This window comes from Squalius cephalus, assembly GCF_949319135.1.
Source record: "Squalius cephalus genome assembly, chromosome: 24".
Lineage (NCBI taxonomy): Eukaryota > Metazoa > Chordata > Actinopteri > Cypriniformes > Leuciscidae > Squalius > Squalius cephalus.
The window spans coordinates 21,969,751-21,989,006 of record NC_137145.1 but is presented as its reverse complement, the minus strand read 5'-3'; the positions used below and the strand labels follow the sequence as shown (position 1 = coordinate 21,989,006).

The 19,256-nt window shown below is 41.8% G+C and overlaps 1 protein-coding gene across 1 annotated transcript; it reads right to left on the bottom strand.

The window, feature by feature from the left end:
• Nucleotides 1-1,442: 1,442 nt before the first annotated feature.
• On the bottom strand, nt 1,443-19,243 carry rbm18 (RNA binding motif protein 18). Its single transcript, XM_079861450.1, has 6 exons — nt 19,061-19,243; nt 17,516-17,629; nt 6,627-6,753; nt 6,100-6,180; nt 2,675-2,763; nt 1,443-2,498 (listed from the first exon to the last, which is right to left on the bottom strand). Exons 2-6 carry the CDS (start codon nt 17,620-17,622, stop codon nt 2,336-2,338), a joined length of 567 nt encoding a protein of 188 aa, XP_079717576.1. The 5' UTR covers nt 17,623-17,629; nt 19,061-19,243; the 3' UTR covers nt 1,443-2,335.
• Nucleotides 19,244-19,256: the final 13 nt, after the last annotated feature.

Genomic DNA, 19,256 nt, shown 5'->3' with positions numbered 1-19,256 from the left:
ACATTTAATTACAAAAAAATTTTTTTTTTGTTAATTTCAAATAATTGTAAGATTTTTTTTATATTATAGCCTACATTTGATTCATAAATTGACCTATAAAATATGCATGATCTTCCAGTTTATAGAACATAAAATATACCTAGGCTACCAAAAATGAATTATTCTTACTTTTAAAAAGTAGGCTAATTAAAAGCATTATTTGAGCCATTTTCTCTTTTAAACACCAGAATGTTCCAAATTAATATTTTGGTTGTATTTGTTGCATTGAAAAAAAAAAAAAAAAAAAAAATGATGCTGTTCATCTATTCGCGTAATGCAATGCAGTGTCCAAACGTATCATTTTGATTATTTATATTATTGATTTTGTGTAGGCCTATCGAAGTCCACTCAAGCAACAGGGTGTCGTAATCTGTCTTTTCTATATTGCATCAAAAGTGTTAATGTATCGTTAAGCATTTTTAAAAACCAAACTTTACAAAATCTATTCTGTAAAAAGACTCGATCTCAAACATTGCATTCAATGGCATCTGTCCTTGACCTGGTTTAATGCGAGATAAAAAAATAATAATAAAAAAACCTTTACCCAGCCTGAAACAGACATGCTATTATGTGGGGAGAAAAAGAGAGGAAAATACATAACCATCAGAAATTCAGATAGAGCGGCGTAGAGCTTTTCTCTCTGCAACAGTTGCATTAGAAATAGATCGTCTTGATATATTCAGGTATGCAGGCTATTGTTAAAATGAAGGGTTGCATGTAAGAGATTGTAAAAGAAAGCGTTCAGGTTCAATGCATAACCGAACTATTAATCTCTTTCATTTGTATTTGAACTGATTGTTCTTGGTTTGGAAATGAATTCGAATAAAAGAGGAATAATATTGACGTGACCTCGCGCCCTTTAACATCATATTAATCGACAGATTACACGGCGGAAACTTGGCTCGTTAGTCGATGTGACCGATTTATTTTATATCACACAGGGAAAATGATAGTGTCGAAAAATAAATGAACACAGTAAATTAATAATAAATGATAAACAAATAAAACAAAAAGCAGAATAAAAGGTCTCTATGATTGGGTTAAATTCGCAAAGACCGATAATAACGAATGTTAATTCGAATTCAAACCCGGTTTTAATTTAGAAAATTAAATTTATAAAATTTATAAAAAATATTTTAGGGTTAAATTGATATTTAATTAATTGAATCCTGCTTATGGCAAAAAAACAAACAAAAAAAACTACCGTTGCCTAGTGACTCACTAGGCTTGTTCGTAATTGAAAACGGTCGCAGTTTAATAAACTTATTAAGAAAACGGTAATAATAAAAAAAAAAATCCACTATATTATCGATCATTACAGACAGCTCAAATCAACACAGCAGATCTTACTGTGATTTAAATATGCACACATGTCCACTTAAAGTGAAAGCACAAGAATCCAGTTTGGACATCTCAAGGACCATTTCATTTATTTTTGAACACAACAGAAGCGAAATCTATCAAAATACCTGGATATTTACACTGGAACCAAACTGTCCTGTTGTGATGCCCCACTCTAGATCATGTGATAAAAGCCCTTATCTCTTTAGACTTAAAAAGGCAAGTTAAATAAACAATGCAGAATATTGTGCTTCCTTGATATAGGACTCCAACAGGGTAACAAAGAATGGTACAGTCTGTAGATTTTGGATCCTAAGACTCACAACACACAACAACTTTCGCAAGCAGCACATGGGGCAGTTTACATGTGGATACAAAAAAACACTATATTCTGGAAGAATATCAAGGAAGGGATGTAAATTGAAAAAGTGCAAAAACTCTTAAAGGGATAATTCAGCCAAAAATGAAAGTTGTCATGATTTATTCACCCTCATGTTTCAAACCTGTACGACAAAATAATATATTTTGAAGAATATTGGGGTTCAAGCAACATTGGACCCCATTAACTTTCATTTTATAAATACAAAGAATCAGTAATTTATCCTCTTACAAGTTTGAACCGATATGAGAGCGAGTATAAATGACGACAAAATTTTGATCTTTTGACTGATAAATCCCTTTAAACCCAGGAGAACTGAAATTAGTTGGGTAATATCAATATCCAAAAAACTAAATTCACTAGTTAGATTCTGCTTATATCAGCCGGTCTTTCAGTAAAAATACTCCTCCGCTGGCCGAGAAACAGAACAGCACTACAAATCAAAGGGGTTGGACTCGCTCTTCTCATGACATATCACAGTCTCACGCTGGCCAAGACACAAGAACGGCTCATCTGCGCACGTCTCTCAGTCTGTTCGTGTTGGGTGAAGAGACACTTGGCCAGTTGTTGGAGAGGTCATCTCCTGAATTTGCGAAACTGCTTGCGGTAGGGCTGGGACCTCTTGTCTCTGTTATCAGGGGGCTTGTTGTAGATGTACGCGGAGGGTCCGGAATAGTCATCCGGGTTTTCTTCCATCATCTGCAGCTTGGCTTCAATGGCACGAATCTTTGCATTAACACTTTAAACAGCAGAGGAAATAGAAAAGGAAACCTTCTTATCCAGTCCAAATGGGTCACTTATTAAGTCAATTTGAGGCTATTTGGAAAGAGTAGATGAGAACGAAAACAAGAACAGGAGGGAATCTGAAGGAAAAAGAGGGAAAATGAAAGGAAGCTGAGAGGTAATGTCCCAAACCTCAGTGTGGTTGGCATCTCCTCTGCTTCGCTGGACGAAGGATCTAAACTGGCCGGCACATTTTTGTCTCCTCGGAAGGGTTCAAACTTCTGAAAGCCAACAAACACACACCAAGATGGATGTAAGACAGTTTGTACACGAGACACCGAGACAAAATGCACTGAGGGTTGTTTAATTTAAACACATTGGGTTGCATTTGAGAGCAGAGAAAGAGAGCCGGCTGCTTATTAGTCATATGCTCTCTTGGAATAGTGTGGGAAAAGTTGGGCTATGCAACGTCATAAACATTCATTCCACTCAAAAATGTCCCTCCAACCACCCTTGCGATCATGAGGATGATAGCAGCTCATGGGAATCTGTGGGGAATAAAAACAAAGAGTGATTAGAAAATGCTTTAACATTGGAGATGATTGAAAAAAACGGACAAAATGAAAACAAAAAAATACATCTTTGGATTCCACATTGTATTAAATCACAATAAAGAACAATGTGAAATTGCTTTTGCAATGCCTTTAACTTCCAAAACGTGATGCATTTATTAAGTTAACCTGATTATTAACTGGCAAATGGTGTGGACTGGGACTTTTTATTTCTTTTAAGGATGGGAATTTGATCTGTTGGGATCAATTTGTTTGGATCTTCATGTTGATATTATTAGAAGTGCTCGCTGACCCCCAAAGTAAACTTTGGCACGTAACTACTGTACATGCATGAATGATAGTTTAAAATGTTCATTTTGAACGGTGCTATTACTTTTCAAAGCAATCAGACCCGGTGGACGATAAAACAGGTGGAAAAAAAACATGGACTTTCATTGAATGACCACATCTAGGGACCAAATATATCAATATCACCCCTGTTTGAAAGTAGGCATACCAATTTTCTTTTTTTAAACATTTTTATTGACAACAAAACACTGAAAACTGCATATGTTCTTTAGGTTTTCATTTTTTGGTGGATGAACTTGCATGAACTTTGTTAGCAGGGCAAAAATACCAATTATAATACTTTTTTCTTTAAATTACAAAATCTAAAAATAAATGAATAAAGTCTTTTGTGTGTGGGGAAAAAACATCCATGTCCTCCTCCCATTCGTGACTGTACACAAGAAGGTTGAAAACCTCAGTAAGCATAGATTTTTCCATTGCTGGCACAGCCTTGGTTACGTTAAAATAATGTAATAAAATAATAATGAATAATGGAACATTTATCAAAGTAAACTTGGATTTCTTCTCTTGTAATATCACATCTTTCAAATACCGAAAACCATAAAGCAATGTTCTTACAGTCTGTTTCTGATCCTATACATTACATTAAGTTACAAATTTTCCTTTAGATCGCTACACTCCACCCAAACAACTGCAAACCATATATACACCACATTATCACACAGCTCCAGTGAACCAGGGGCTTCAGAGCGCACAGCTGATTCAAACTCAGCGCTGAAGAAGACCCCGAGACCCACACAGATCGGACAGTGTTGGGTGGAGGGGGTCAGGAGGACCTGGAACCAGAGCTGCCTGCTGCTACTTGTTGTCAACAACCCTGCACTGTTGACCTTGACCCCGAGCTGGTGTCTCTTTCCCCTCAGACGGGGAGGGCCAGAGGGGCGGGATTCTCAACCATACAGGATTTCCTCACTCCCAGCGGCAGCTGCCTATTGTTAAGCCTGTGGAGCCCCTCTCTATAGCTTAACTATAGGTGTGATGCATGGTCTTTATGGACTGTTTTGAAGAAGCAGCATCCAGATATTCCATAAAACAACTATAGAAGGCATAAATGGATGTCAAGGATCGACTGAATTTACAGTACAGACTAAAAACTTACGCTTTCTGATGAAAAAATGTGAGTGTTAGGGTTAGGTTAACCCTAACCCTAACCCTGGCCGCCAAAAGTTCACACTTTTCTAGACTGACTGCTCAAACTGCATGTTAAATGCTAACCTGTTTAGGTTCACCATGCGTGAGACTTTAGCAATGGATGATGTGCCATTAATTATGCTTTTCATGAGTGCAGAATTAAAACTTAAACACAAAAAACTGGGAAACGTTGGCCTAAGCAATGGTTGTTGCTGCTGTCACAGTGAGTACCACAGTTAAGCAAGGACTACAGACCCACGAAATGAGAAATGACTGGTGGGAAGGTATTTGTTTGAAAAAAATGCGATTCCAGTACTGAGTACTGTTAGTCATCTTTTTACTATCTTTTTTATTCAGACACTACACTTCAAAAGTCCCTAAGTAATTAACACTTTTGTTCAGCAAGGACACATTAAATTGGTCAAAAGTGACTAAAGATAATTTTAGGCTATTTCTGAATATGCGTTCTTGAGTGATCTTGTGTCTTGTGTTCTCATACGCCATCATCAACCGTTGAAGTTCAGTCGGGTTCAACAGTTCCCGCCCCGTTTGTCAGCAGTGTTGGTTCCGGAAGTATTTTTTTCATTCATTTTTCCCATAGGGATTTAAAAAAAGTCTTTGTTAAAGAGTTATGCCATGAACCCAAGACATATCAGCTACGAGGTGAATCGTTTAATGCAAAATATGCACATATATACAAATATTTAAGTATTTTGAGAGCTTAGAGAGATCGAATCAATTACATTACATGTTCATGGCAGTGGGCGGAGCTAAAGAGCTCTTTTGGCACCTTGCTATTTTCAACTCACTAATTGGTGTAATTTTCTGTACAGCATCATGGTAATGTAGGTCTTCTGCTGTAAAATAAGATTATTTAAAAAAAATAATGTTTTTTTCAACATTTATAATAATAATGTAAAATGTTTTTGTGCATCAAATCAGCAATTTAGAATGATTTCTGAAGGATCATGTGACACTGAAGACTGGAGTAATGATGCTGAAAATTCAGCTTTACCATCACAGGAATAAAATAAAAGCAGTTTTTTTTTTTATTGTAATGTTTACTGTATTTTTATCAAATAAATGCAGCCTTGGTGAGCATAAGAGACTTCTTACTGACCCCAAACTTCTAAATGGAAGTGAATATTTTTAACAATTTATTTATTTGTGAAAAAAAAAACCCAGATACTAAAGTTAATAACTCTAAATAACTCTCTTTCTATATCTTATTTTCAATTTATTTTTTTAAATCAAGCTCAAATACACAAAGCTCAAACAAATTAAGCAAATATTATATTAAAGAATGTTAATTTTATTTCAGCAAAGTTCTCTAAGACATCAGCATTGGTCATTAAAATGTCAGAAAACAAAAGATCTGTAGTCTGAACAATGCCCGTGATATCCTGGCTTCTAGATATGGCCTTCCTTCAATATAAGTCTATTGGATTTTGTCCTGTTTTATCATCTGTCAGGCAAAAATCGAAAGTCTGATCGCTTAGAAAATTGATTTTAACAAACCACTAGCCTATAGTATGAGTGATTGCAATTTGTGATACTCACCTTTACCTGAGCATGAGCCCAACGCACCACTAACTTCTTGGAAAGTGCCAATTTTCCATTCAGACACTGAATAGCCCGTTCAGCCTCCTGTGATGGACAGAAAACACATTTTATGCTTTTATGATGATCACAATCATGCATGCATCTACAAACATGTCACTATACTTAATAATTTCACTCTTGATCATCCATCTACATTTGAAATCCTCTCTCAAAGATCGCCTCTTCCGAAGTCTCTGGATCCCAAACCTTCCTGTGTGTTTGTTTGCTACTTTCGGCTGTTGCTGGAACAATAATGGCTGATGATGGATCACCAGCTTTCCAAGCTCTCATGAAGGGTGTGAATGAGATCTATAAACACACATTTCCTCTTCAACAACACCCTTGGGACTGCCTCATATTACACTCTTCATCTCATCAGCTGTGTGGGTGCCTCTTAAAAACGTGCATATCATTTCTGGATCAAAACTGACGCTTCCTTTGGTATTTTGGGTTGTTAATTCTTAGATGTTGTAAAGAAGAACGAGAAGAACCTCTTTGGTGTGGAAGTTGACGAAGCAGTATCCCCTTGGCTGGCCCTCCAGAGGACCTGATTTATGGAACAGGAAGTCAAACTGCTTGACTTTGCCAAACTTCTCCAGGAGCTTCACTAGGTGGTACCTGCAGGAACACAGAGGGAGGTATTTTTACTTTCGAGTCTATTTGCTTTTTTGCAAAATACCTCAATGAAATTTGGGTTCGACACTCATGATGAGATTATCAAGGACACTTGATTCACGAGCGATTGTATTCATGATGCTTCCTTTAGCAAATGGCACAAATAATTGTACTGACCAAGAATAAAAAATGACTGATAACCATTATTTAAGCCACATGGGAATAATGCATGTCATGGAATCATAATTCTTAGTAAGCAAGGCTTGATCAGAATGACAGGTCTCTTTACACCTTTTTAGCTGCTGTAAATCTTTTATTCACACAATACAAAGGATACAGCAGGGGGACAATGAGGATATAAAAAAGCGGAAGACTGAATTCCCTCAAGAGTTTAATTTAAGACAAACAATTACAACGAGTGCAGCTTCTATAACCTGCTGTACGGTAAAAGCCAATAGAAGACATGGGAAATGACTACGGTTCGCCTTAAGCACCTTATTATTGCCAAAAAACTTGATTTTGTTCCTTGACGAAAAATTATTGTTTTGGACCCCATTGACTTTCACTAGACAAACACATCTGAAACATTCTTCGAAATAAAGCGATTTGGACGACAGGAATGTCATTTTTTGAAATGTTGCAAGCCAGATTTAAATTCACAATGCCCACATGATCACCATGGTTCAATGTGTCGAAACACGTCAACATGAAATGGCATTCGCAACTCATTCTACTTCTGAAACGTGCCGTTTATCCAAGTAATGTGCATCCATCGGGAATTGATTTAATTGTGAAAAGTGGGTGTTGCGTACTAGAATGGATCAGCCGACTAGGCATGGTCCATATTTCAATAAAGATAAAAATAAATATCATGGCGTCTACTAAAAATGAAAGTCTATGGAAGAAAATCAACTGGTCAATTTTTTGATGCAGCAATGAGTACAAGTACAAAGAGCTTGTAAAACAGGAATAATGAACAGCTTTCCAGGAGAACTTCACGCTGAACCTGTGCTATTCAAACAAAGAGAGAGTATAAATAGGCTTCTTCAAACAACCATGTCCACAGCATTCGAGAGCAGTCTAGCATGCAGTCCATACATAAGACCGAACGTTTGCAAGTACCTTTGCTTCTGCATGTTCACCTGTACGTCATCCAAACCGTTAACATTTAATGTGACTTGACGCTGCATGAACACAACTCAGTTTGAACCCAATGTTTGTTTTAGTATGTTGGCAAAACCACTTTTAAAGAACGCAATATCAACAGTCAATGACATGATGCTAATTTTTAAGTCAAGATCAAATATTTTATTCTAAAGCACATAAAAAAAAAAGAAAATTATTATTTTTACTTTATGCCCTAAAAAATATCTGGGTGAAGAAGAAAAGCCTCAAAGAAAACATTAAGTTTTGCTTCTTTTTAAAAAAAAAAGTATTATACATCTCAAAATCAAATACATTTTTAAAACCCTGGTGCAACCAGTGTGCAGAAACATGAAGGGGGGGGGCAGGAAATACTATCACATGACATTGTGTCAAGTTCAGTAAGTCTTTATCTTGGCTGCTCTTACTTGTCATTTACACTCTAGTAAATATGACTTATCTTGTCACTAGTGCTGACATTGTCTCCAATTATTCATCTTGACGTAGGGTGATGAATGTGGCATCACACGGGCATCACCCAAACCAAATTCTAGAGATTCAGTAATGCAATTTAGCAAGGCATCCAAGCATTTCCTACAGCTGAGAAAAGGCTGGGAAAGCTCCCCGACTGAGTGTCAGGAACGTGCAAAAAGACGCGCTCAGGATCAACAACAAAGCATTTGTGGAACTACTAGCTTCTAGCATGACAGCCAGAGTGGTCTGGGAGTTGCCTCCTAACCCGAGACAAGGAGATGCCTGGGATTTCTTTGTTGTTTCAGTTGGTTGAGGTTATTTTTAGTCCTGGAAAGGTATGAACACAGATAGAACTGGGGGTCCTGGCTTCAGTATTAATGTTTTCCCCTCCTCTCCCAGGAGCTTTTCTCCACGTAGTATTTCGCACTTTCCCAGCCACCACCCTCTCAGGCTTGGGCCACGGGATCTTCCTGACTTGCTGCAGATTGAAGAATTGATAGTGGCCCGACTCAAAGAGACAACCTGCTGATTTTTTTCAAACCACAATGCACATCCCCAGAGGGCAATAAAATGTGCTGTGGGGAGGAAGAAGGGGTCCGGTCTAAGGAGCTTGGAGTATTTTGTGTAAGTGATGACACAAGCCAAGCATGTCATCTGTTTGGGCCAAAGTGGTCGAAACTCTGCCCACCCACCTGCAACGTCTCTCGTTTCAGTGTCGCTGCGCAGACCTTGAGAAACATAGCAGCACAGAATCAAGAAAACAGCATGGATATCAAGGTCAAGGAGCGATTCCAACAGACACGCGTCTATTTCAGATGATTGGAGGGTGTGGTCTAAGGCCAATGCCGTTTTCCTCCTCGGCCGTCCCATCGGATAGGGCCTGCTGTTCCTTGCTGCCGTAATAATGGACAATGCAAAGCAGAGCTCCAAAAAGCACAAACAACCTGCGGCACATGGTAGATCCATCACCGGCCCTAAATGGGCCCCAGCGGAGCATGGATAGGTCAATATGTCAGCCTGTTATTACGACAGCATCCACTGCTTTGTGTGAATTTGTCCGCCACACTACAGGCCTTAACTGTGGGAAACGAACCCTGAAAGAAAGAGTTTGTATGTTTGTGTCAGAGAGGTTGTGCATGCATGATGGGGTGGAGCTCTGTAAATGTTGACGGATGTTTTCATTAGATGGAAATGCGCAGAAATGTTGTCATCACTGCCCTTATTATGGGTCATCAATCTTCAGCACCTGCCATAGGAATGTCACTCAAACTACAGGTTTAAAGGGCTAGTTCACCCAAAAATGACATTTCTGTCATTAATTACTTGCCCTCATGTCGTTCCAAACCCATAAGACCTCCGTTTATTTTAGGAACACAAATTAAGATAGTTTTGCCAAAATACGAGAGGTTTCTGAGCCAGCCATAGGCGAGCAAGCCTCTCGCGGTTCAAACAAATAAGGCTGGGCAACAAACTCAAGCTCCTCTTCTCTTATATCGAAATTCTCATTTTAGACTTCTAATTCGTGACCGGTGTTTTGTTTTGCTCTATCCTCTGCGCTTCCGCGTTCATCATGCGTCGGGTCAGAGGTCACTCTTCCACCGGACGTTACCGGAAACCAGTGATTATAGTTACAGTGATTATTTGAGTTTGTGGACGATCCTGATATTACTCTGTACACAGTTCATTTAAAAAAGATTTTACATTTTATTTAACATTTAGTTAGCCTGGCAAGCCAGACCTACATCAAGATGTTGGGTCTGGCAACTCACCGCTTCAACCAACCAGAGCGTTTTCCCAACAGCGGAGCTAGTTGATAGATTCAACTTTTGCCATATCTGGCCGGCAAAACTACGAACACATCTTCCTTTTTTTAAGAATGACTTAAGTGCCGTTCTATGCTCTTTTCTCAAAGAAAAACCTAACTCCAAGTCCTCCAGAGTCGCGGTCAAAGCCGATTCGAAAGATGTTCTCCAGCAGCAGCCGCCATTCTTTGTTTTCAAGTAGCAGGGAACCGTCCCATCTCTGTCGTCATTATGTTAAGCCCGCCCCCGCCTACTCTATAGACGACGTGATTGGCCTGACCCAATTTAGGTTTTTACAGCTCGAAAGTCAATGGAGAGTTGCTAGACTGCCCTGGCTGCAAAATACATTTTGCTGCCGCTAGTGTGCGTCTAGATTTCTAGGCTAACATTTAGTATTATTGTTTGGAATTAGATTATTTCAACAATTTGTATAATTATGATTAAATTTTTTTTTTTTTTTATGAGCTATATGAGACATGTTAAATGAAAACTATGAAGTGAACAGAATTTACATTTCAAGAAACTTCCATTTAAAGCCACGCCCACTTCCGGATTTTTCCGAATACAGATACAGTTATTGACTAGTCTCATAACACTTAATAGTTCCCTATGATCGGGAATTCTTGATATTAGGACACTAATAAGTAAGTTTCCAGTTTTAGAATGATTATGAGAAAGAGACAGCTCTAGAAATGTCTGATTCCTCTGGAAGTGCACTTCGCTCCCTAGCGGATTGAGACACACCCTAGACAGAGATTTGGAGCAGGGCTGATTTAACAGGTGGAAAGTATGAGACTCGTGCAATTTAAGCACTGTGACTTGTCATGGTGCCCAAGCACTGACTATCAGTATCATACATTTATAACACATTTCAGTGGAAAAGAAACGAGAGGAGTTGAGCAACTGCTCAAATGTGTCCAGAAACTGTAATTTTCCATCTAGCAGCAGCTTGTGATTAATGTAATGATGATGGTGAAACTAACAGTCAGTAAGGTAGATGGATTAGCACTCAGAAGAGACTGTTTACACTGAAAGAACAGAATGATTTTCTTTTTTGTCTGACTGAAATTTGTTGGTGACTACTTGCAGAACTGTAAATGTGAACTTCGCAGGCTTTTCCAAAGCGGTGATGTATTGAGATCAATCATATTAAATAAATAAGGCTGTTTGTAAAGTGGCGTGATGGAATGAGTGACAAATAAGTGTTTTTTAAATGAATTACTCTTACATCAGAATCTAAGCATCAAGCCTCAGCTGATTTTTCCTATGTTTTAATTTCCAAAATGTTACTTTAGCTTGCTACTTTAAAGAAAACTGACTGACAGATGATAAATGCTTGTTACATATAACATAAGAGAGATAGATGGAGTGTTCGTATTGTGTTTTTGTTCTCAATCCCAAAAACTACTGGGTAAATCTCACAAAAACTGTCAAGAAATGTCATATTTCACACAAATATTTTGCATTAAGACATGAAGCTTGTATTTTAGGCCACTAAATTATTTTTTGCATTGTGACATAACTTTTATTATAACTAAGCACCCCCTCCAGCACAATTATAGGTTACTGTAAAGCAAAACAATCAACATTTTTATTATTGTAACACAAATAAAGAATGATATATGAATAATAAAGAACATTTTAAATACAATAGTAAGTATACATCATGGCAGTATTTGTTGCATTGAACTTAATTTATGCTAATTAAAAAATCCCCAGGAGAACAATGCCCTTTACTGTCATGAAAATATCATCGCAGTGCAAAAAAAAAAATATTAATGGTCCTGTTTAACTTTTAAAAAAAGTATTTTAGGTTTATTTTAGTACTTTCAATTTTTAACCAGGCATTTTTAAACAGAGATTTAGCCTATGAGATCTGACATATTGAGCTGTGGTGCTCATGCCGGCAGCACGAGTTTGATCCGCCTGTCCTCTCACTACAATCGCTATACAAAAACCAACACTGCATGTGAATGGGGTTGGCTAAGGTCCTGTTTACACCTGGATAAAAACATCTGCCAAATATATAAATACCATCTGTCTGAAGTCTGTATGTGTTTGGTATTTTCCAAATGTTTAAATCAGTCTCTTGCTTTAGAGCACTGGTTGACTGACAGGTGACTAGGCGGTCCTTCATTGTCTGAGATGCATTAGGATAGATCACATGCTGGTCACATGCTTTTCTGGCTCCTTTATTTACATCTGTATTGACAACTGACCTCTAGTGGTTGACCGATATCTGGCATTTTTAAATTATCGGCAATGGCTGATACGTTTTTCTGTTTGGCCTATAATTATCTGAAGCCACTTTTACTTAGACAACAACAGGACTCTTATTTTGACAGCGGCAAGAAAGGCAGTGCCTGATCTTTAAATTAGTGGCTGCGTCCGAAATCACATACTCTCTTGGGTAGGTTCTTATTTTGAATAAGAAATTACTTTACATCCATCCATCCATCCATTTTCTACCGCTTATCCGGGACCGGGTCGCGGGGGCAGCAGTCTAAGCATGGATGCCCAGACTTCCCTCTCCCTCGACACTTCCTCCAGCTCTTCCGGGGGGACACCGAGGCGTTCCCAGGCCAGCCGGGAGACATAGTCTCTCCAGCGTGTCCTAGGTCTTCCCCGGGGTCTCCTCCCGGTGGGACATGCCCGGAACGCCTTCCCAGGAAGGCGTCCAGGAGGCATCCGGAAAAGATGCCCGAGCCACCTCAACTGACCCCTCTCGATGTGGAGGAGCAGCGGCTCTACTCTGAGCTCCTCCCGAGTGACCGAGCTTCTCACCCTATCTCTAAGGGAGCGCCCAGCCACCCTGCGGAGAAAGCTCATTTCGGCCGCTTGTATCCGGGATCTTGTCCTTTCGGTCATGACCCAAAGCTCATGACCATAGGTGAGAGTAGGAACGTAGATTGACCGGTAAATCGAGAGCTTCGCCTTGCGGCTCAGCTCCTTCTTCACCACGACAGACCGGTACAGCGACCGCATTACTGCAGAAGCTGCACCGATCCGTCTGTCAATCTCCCGTTCCATCCTTCCCTCACTCGTGAACAAGACCCCGAGATACTTGAACTCCTCCACTTGAGGCAGGAACTCTCCACCAACCTGAAGCGGGCAAGCCACCCTTTTCCGACTGAGGACCATGGCCTCGGATTTGGAGGTGCTGATTCTCATCCCGGCCGCTTCACACTCGGCTGCAAACCGTCCCAGCGCATGCTGGAGGTCCTGGTTTGATGAGGCCAACACGACCACATCATCCGCAAAGAGCAGAGATGAAATCGTGTGGTCCCCAAACCTGACCCCCTCCGGCCCCTGGCTGCGCCTAGAAATTCTGTCCATAAAAATTATGAACAGAACCGGTGACAAAGGGCAGCCCTGCCGGAGTCCAACACGCACCGGGAACAAGTCTGACTTACTGCTGGCAATCCGAACCAAGCTCCTGCTCCGGTCGTACAGGGACCGGATAGCCCTTAGCAAAGGGCCCCGGACCCCATACTCCCGGAGCACCCTCCACAGGCTGCCGCGAGGGACACAGTCGAATGCTTTCTCCAAATCCACAAAGCACATGTGGATTGGTTGGGCAAACTCCCATGAACCCTCCAGCACCCTGTAGAGGGTATAGAGCTGATCCAGTGTTCCACGACCGGGACGAAAACCACACTGTTCCTCCTGAATCCGAGGTTCTACTATCGGCCGGATTCTCCTCTCCAGTACCCTGGCATAGACTTTCCCAGGGAGGCTGAGAAGTGTGATCCCCCTATAGTTGGAGCACACCCTCCGATCCCCCTTCTTGAAAAGAGGGACCACCACCCCGGTCTGCCAGTCCAAAGGTACTGTCCCCGACCGCCACGCGATGTTGCAGAGGCGTGTCAGCCAAGACAGCCCCACAACATCCAGAGACTTGAGGTACTCAGGGCGGATCTCATCCACCCCCGGTGCCTTGCCACCGAGGAGTTTCTTGACTACCTCGGTGACTTCAGCCCGGGTGATGGACGAGTCCGCCTCCGAGCCCTCAGCCTCTGCTTCCTCAATGGAAGACGTGACGGCGGGATTGATGGCGGGATTGAGGAGATCCTCGAAGTATTCCTTCCACCGTCCGGTGATATCCCCAGTCGAGGTCAACAGCTGCCCACCTCCACTGTAAACAGCATTGGTAGGGCACTGCTTCCCCCTCCTGAGGCGCCGGACGGTTTGCCAGAATCTCTTCGAGGCCGACCGATAGTCCTTCTCCATGGCCTCACCGAACTCCTCCCAGGCCCGAGTTTTTGCCTCCACAACCACCCGGGCTGCAGTCCGCTTGGCCCGTCGGTACCCATCAGCTGCCTCAGGAGTCCCACAAGCCAGCCAGGCCCGGTAGGACTCCTTCTTCAGCTTGACGGCATCCCTTACTTCCGGTGTCCACCACCGGGTTCGGGGATTGCCGCCTCGACAGGCACCGGAGACCTTACGGCCACAGCTCCGAGTGGCTGCGTTGACAATGGAGGTGGAGAACATGGTCCACTCGGACTCAATATCTCCAGACTCCCTCGGGATCTGGTCGAAGCTCTGCCGGAGGTGGGAATTGAAGATCTCTCTGACAGGGGATTCGGCCAAGCGTTCCCAACAGACCCTCACAGTACGTTTGGGTCTGCCGAGTCTGTCCAGCTTCTTCCCCCGCCATCGGATCCAACTCACCACCAGGTGGTGATCAGTTGACAGCTCCGCCCCTCTCTTCACCCGAGTGTCCAAGACATACGGCCGGAGGTCGGATGAAACGACTACAAAGTCGATCATCGACCTCCGGCCTAGGGTGTCCTGGTGCCATGTGCACTGATGGACACCCTTATGCTTGAACATGGTGTTCGTTATGGACAAGCTGTAACTAGCACAGAAGTCCAATAACAGAACACCACTCGGGTTCAGATCAGGGGGGCCGTTCCTCCCAATCACGCCCCTCCAGGTGTCACTGTCGCTGCCCACGTGGGCGTTGAAGTCGCCCAGTAGAACGATGGAGTCCCCAGTCGGAGCACTTTCCAGCACCCCTCCCAGAGACTCCAAGAAGGCCGGGTACTCTGCACTGCCATTCGGCCCGTAAGCACAAACGACAGTGAGAGACCTATCCCCGACCCGAAGGCGCAGGGAAACGACCCTCTCGTTCACCGGGGTGAACTCCAACACATGGCGGCTGAGCTGGGGGGCTATAAGCAAACCCACACCAGCCCGCCGCCTCTCACCATGGGCAACTCCAGAGTGGTGAAGAGTCCATCCTCTCTCGAGGAGTGTGGTTCCAGAGCCCAAGCCGTGCGTAGAGGTGATCCCAACTATCTCTAGTCGGAATCTCTGAACCTCACGCACAACCTCAGGCTCCTTCCCCGCCAGAGAGGTGACATTCCATGTCCCTAGAGCTAGATTCCGCGTCCAGGGATCGGGTTGTCTAGGCCCCCGCCTTCGACTGCCGCCCGATCCACTTTGCACCGGCCCCTTACGGTCCCTCCTGCAGGTGGTGGGTCCACGGGAGGGTGGCCCCACGTCGCTCCTTCAGGCTGAGCCCGGCCGGACCCCATGGGGGGAGGCCCGACCACCAGGCGCTCGCATACGAGCCCCAACCCCGGGCCTGGCTCCAGGGTGGGGCCCCGGCTGCGCCATACCGGGCGACGTCACGGTCCTCATTTTTTTTGTCATCATAAGGGGTTTTTGAACCGCTCTTAGTCTGACCCGTCGCCTAGGACCTGTTTGCCTTGGGAGACCCTACCAGGGGCATATAGCCCCAGACAACATAGCTCCTAGGGTCATTCGGGTACTCAAACCCCTCCACCACGGTAAGGTGGCAGTTCAAGGAGGGGGACTTTACAATCAGTAAAAAAGTAATTTCTATATAGTATAATGTAATCTGGACGTAATACATTCGCCATGTTGTTATCATGTGACCTACCAATGTCACTTCACTGTCATTCATAAATGCTCTCCCGTGGCCTCATGGGATAGTAAAGTGTCCATCGTATGCACACTTCAGAATCTCACCGGAGGAAGTAGGTCATCCGGGAACCTTTTCCCTACTCTATGAGTACTGTGAATTCGGACAAACTTTTGCATACTGTTTTTCGCCTACTATATAGTAAGGAAATATGTGATTTCAGATGCAGCCCTTGATTTCAAACCATGCTGTGCTATATCCAGGTGGCCACTATTTCATATGCATTTAATTTTCACTCTGTGCTGCATGTAAAATTAGCATTAACTGGTCTTTATGTGAGAAAATATTTTTACAGTACTCACACATTTACCAGATTACTGACTATTGGTTACAGTTAATTTATTTTTATTTATGTTTCAAATATTACTTTACCATAGTAGGAGTAAGAAGTTAGTAAAGCTTAAATTCATAAAGTTCAACTTTTTATATTGATTCTTTTTAAAATGAATTATTTCTAATTTAGTTAATATGTCAAATAAATATAATTGTCATTGCAGCAATTGTTATGCATGTTAGTTAAATCAAATGTTGAAATATGTTTATCAGCCACCCTTCTCTCTAAGAAATTGGTATCAGCCATCAAAAATGTGTTTGGATCACCAAAGGTTGATAAACAGGTGTAAACAAGTTCAAACTGCCCAAAAGGTTATTGCTCTGTAACCAGTTGATCCATCACACTGAATCCCTCAAAGCTTTTACCTCATCTCCTTGGTTTCTTCATAAATCTCTCTGATGATCCATCCACAGCTGCTACAGTGCAATACCTAAAGTACCTTTCTACCTCCCAACTCAATTACTGCTCTCAATTATCCACTTACTTCAACTAAAAACTGCCTTTGGGTGAACGCTGACCTCACATAGCAGGACTTCCCCACTGTGTGTGTATGTGTGTGTGTGTGTGTGTGTACAGCATCTGCAGGACCCTGAAGTGGAACTCACTACTACAAACACTCCCAGCATGTGAACTAATTAATCTTCCCAATCACCAGCCTGTGGGCATCACGGCTGTTTTCGTTCAAGCAGGTTATTTAAAGAAAAACAGAGGAGCGAGAGGGAAGGAAACGCCTGTCTAGACGCCAGCCCGGGCAAGCCGTACATTTTCCAGGGGCGCTCTCGCAACGTGTGCTATTTCTCTCGAGCTTCCCTTCCGTGTCACCCGGCCACCCCCTCTCCACCTTGAGCAGCCGCTACAGGTTCACAAAGTAAACACGCCAGGTGAATGAGAAATGATGGCAGCCCCTCGGAAAAACAGGTCTCCACGGCCGAGCGGCTCTCTTTAACACGGCTTGTCGTCGTCTGCTCATTCTCCAGCACAAAGACACGCTCGGCTAATCAATCACCCGGGTCTGCCTCAGAGGCAGTGCAGCGCTGGGTTTCTGCGCAGGCAAACACTCACTCTGTGATTTTGGGGTCAATGTTGCCGATCCAGAGCCGATGACCGTCCTGTGCCGAGCCACCTGACAGGATGGAGGCATTCTCCACAGTCTCCGAGGCGGACTGCATTAGGGGCCTGAGGAAAGTCAGAGAGCTATTTCAGTCACATTCAGGTAAGTGTGTGAGTGTGTGTGTGTCTATCTATCTGTCTGTCTGTCTGTCTATTTATCTATCTATCTATCTATCTATCAATCAGACTGTGTCTGTCATCTATCTGTGTCTATCCATCTATCTATCTGACTGTGTCTATCCATCTATCTATCTGACTGTGTGTCTATCTATCCATCTATCTATCTATCTATCTATCTATCTATCTGACTGTGTGTCTATCTATCTATCTATCTATCTGACTGTGTGTCTATCCATCTATCTATCTGACTGTGTGTCTATCTATCCATCTATCTATCTATCTATCTATCTATCTATCTGACTGTGTGTCTATCTATCTATCTGACTGTGTGTCTATCTATCCATCTATCTATCTATCTATCTATCTATCTGACTGTGTGTCTATCTATCTATCTGACTGTGTGTCTATCTATCTATCTATCTATCTATCTGACTGTGTGTCTATCCATCTATCTATCTGACTGTGTGTCTATCTATCTATCTGTCTGTCTGACTGTGTCTATCCATCTATCTATCTGACTGTTTGTCTATCCATCTATCTATCTGACTGTGTGTCTATCTATCTATCTATCTATCTATCTATCTATCTATCTATCTATCTATCTATCTATCTATTTGATTGTGTGTCTATCTATATATCTACCAATCTATCTGACTGTGTCTATCAATCAGTCAAACTATCTATCTGACTGAGTGTCTATCTATCTATCTATCTATCTATCTATCTATCTATCTATCTGTGTCTGTCTATCTATCTATGTCTATCTATCTATCTATATATACATCTATCTATCTATCTATCTATATATATATTTGTCTATCTATCAGACTGCGTCTGTCTGTCTGTCTCTCTATCTATGTCTATCTATCAATTAGTCAATCTATCTATCAGACTCTGTCTGTCTATCTATCTATCTATCTATCTATCTATCTATCTATCTATCAGACTCTGTCTGTCTATCTATCTATCTATCTATCTATCTGACTGTGCATCTATCTATATCTAACGTTTTATCACATAACAGATCAAATATACATAACTGAACTGAATGAAACACTTCCATAAAACTCTAATTTCTTATCAAACGTATAATAACCCTTGAGAGTGCGATGCATGCAGAACAGTTGCAGTTTAGGTCTCTAACTTAGGTGTGAAATTAGCCATGACAATTAAAATGCAGAATGAACATGATAATAACGTCAATATGATTTTTTACAAACCATTTGTCGTTTAGAAACAACGACAGTTATATAAAAATGATACTGATCAACAATATAAACTAAAGCCGAAAAATAATTAATTATACACATCAATGGCTGTTGAGCTAACAACTAGCAAGCAGTGTTAATAGTTTACATACGTTAGCAAAACACTCACCCTCCTCTCGTATTCCTCTCCTCTGCTCTCTGATCCTAAACTAAATATGCTATGTGCAAAATCTGGTGGCACTGCCTCAAAACCTAAAATTCATCTCGTTTATATGCCACACGAACGAGTCAGACAAAAACATTGAGTGCAGCCAGTTAGCTTTAGCATCCCTAACATCAACAACGGCGCCATAAAGTGACGTTAA

Coding starts and splice junctions, on each gene's coding strand:
- rbm18 (XM_079861450.1), bottom strand. CDS start 17,622: ATGCAGTCCGCCTCGGAGACTGTGGAGAATGCCTCCATCCTGTCAGGT. Junction 2,764..6,099: donor TGCGTTGGGCTCATGCTCAG/GTAAAGGTGAGT, acceptor GTTGGCTTTCAG/AAGTTTGAACCCTTCCGAGG. Junction 2,499..2,674: donor GAGATGCCAACCACACTGAG/GTTTGGGACATT, acceptor TGCTGTTTAAAG/TGTTAATGCAAAGATTCGTG.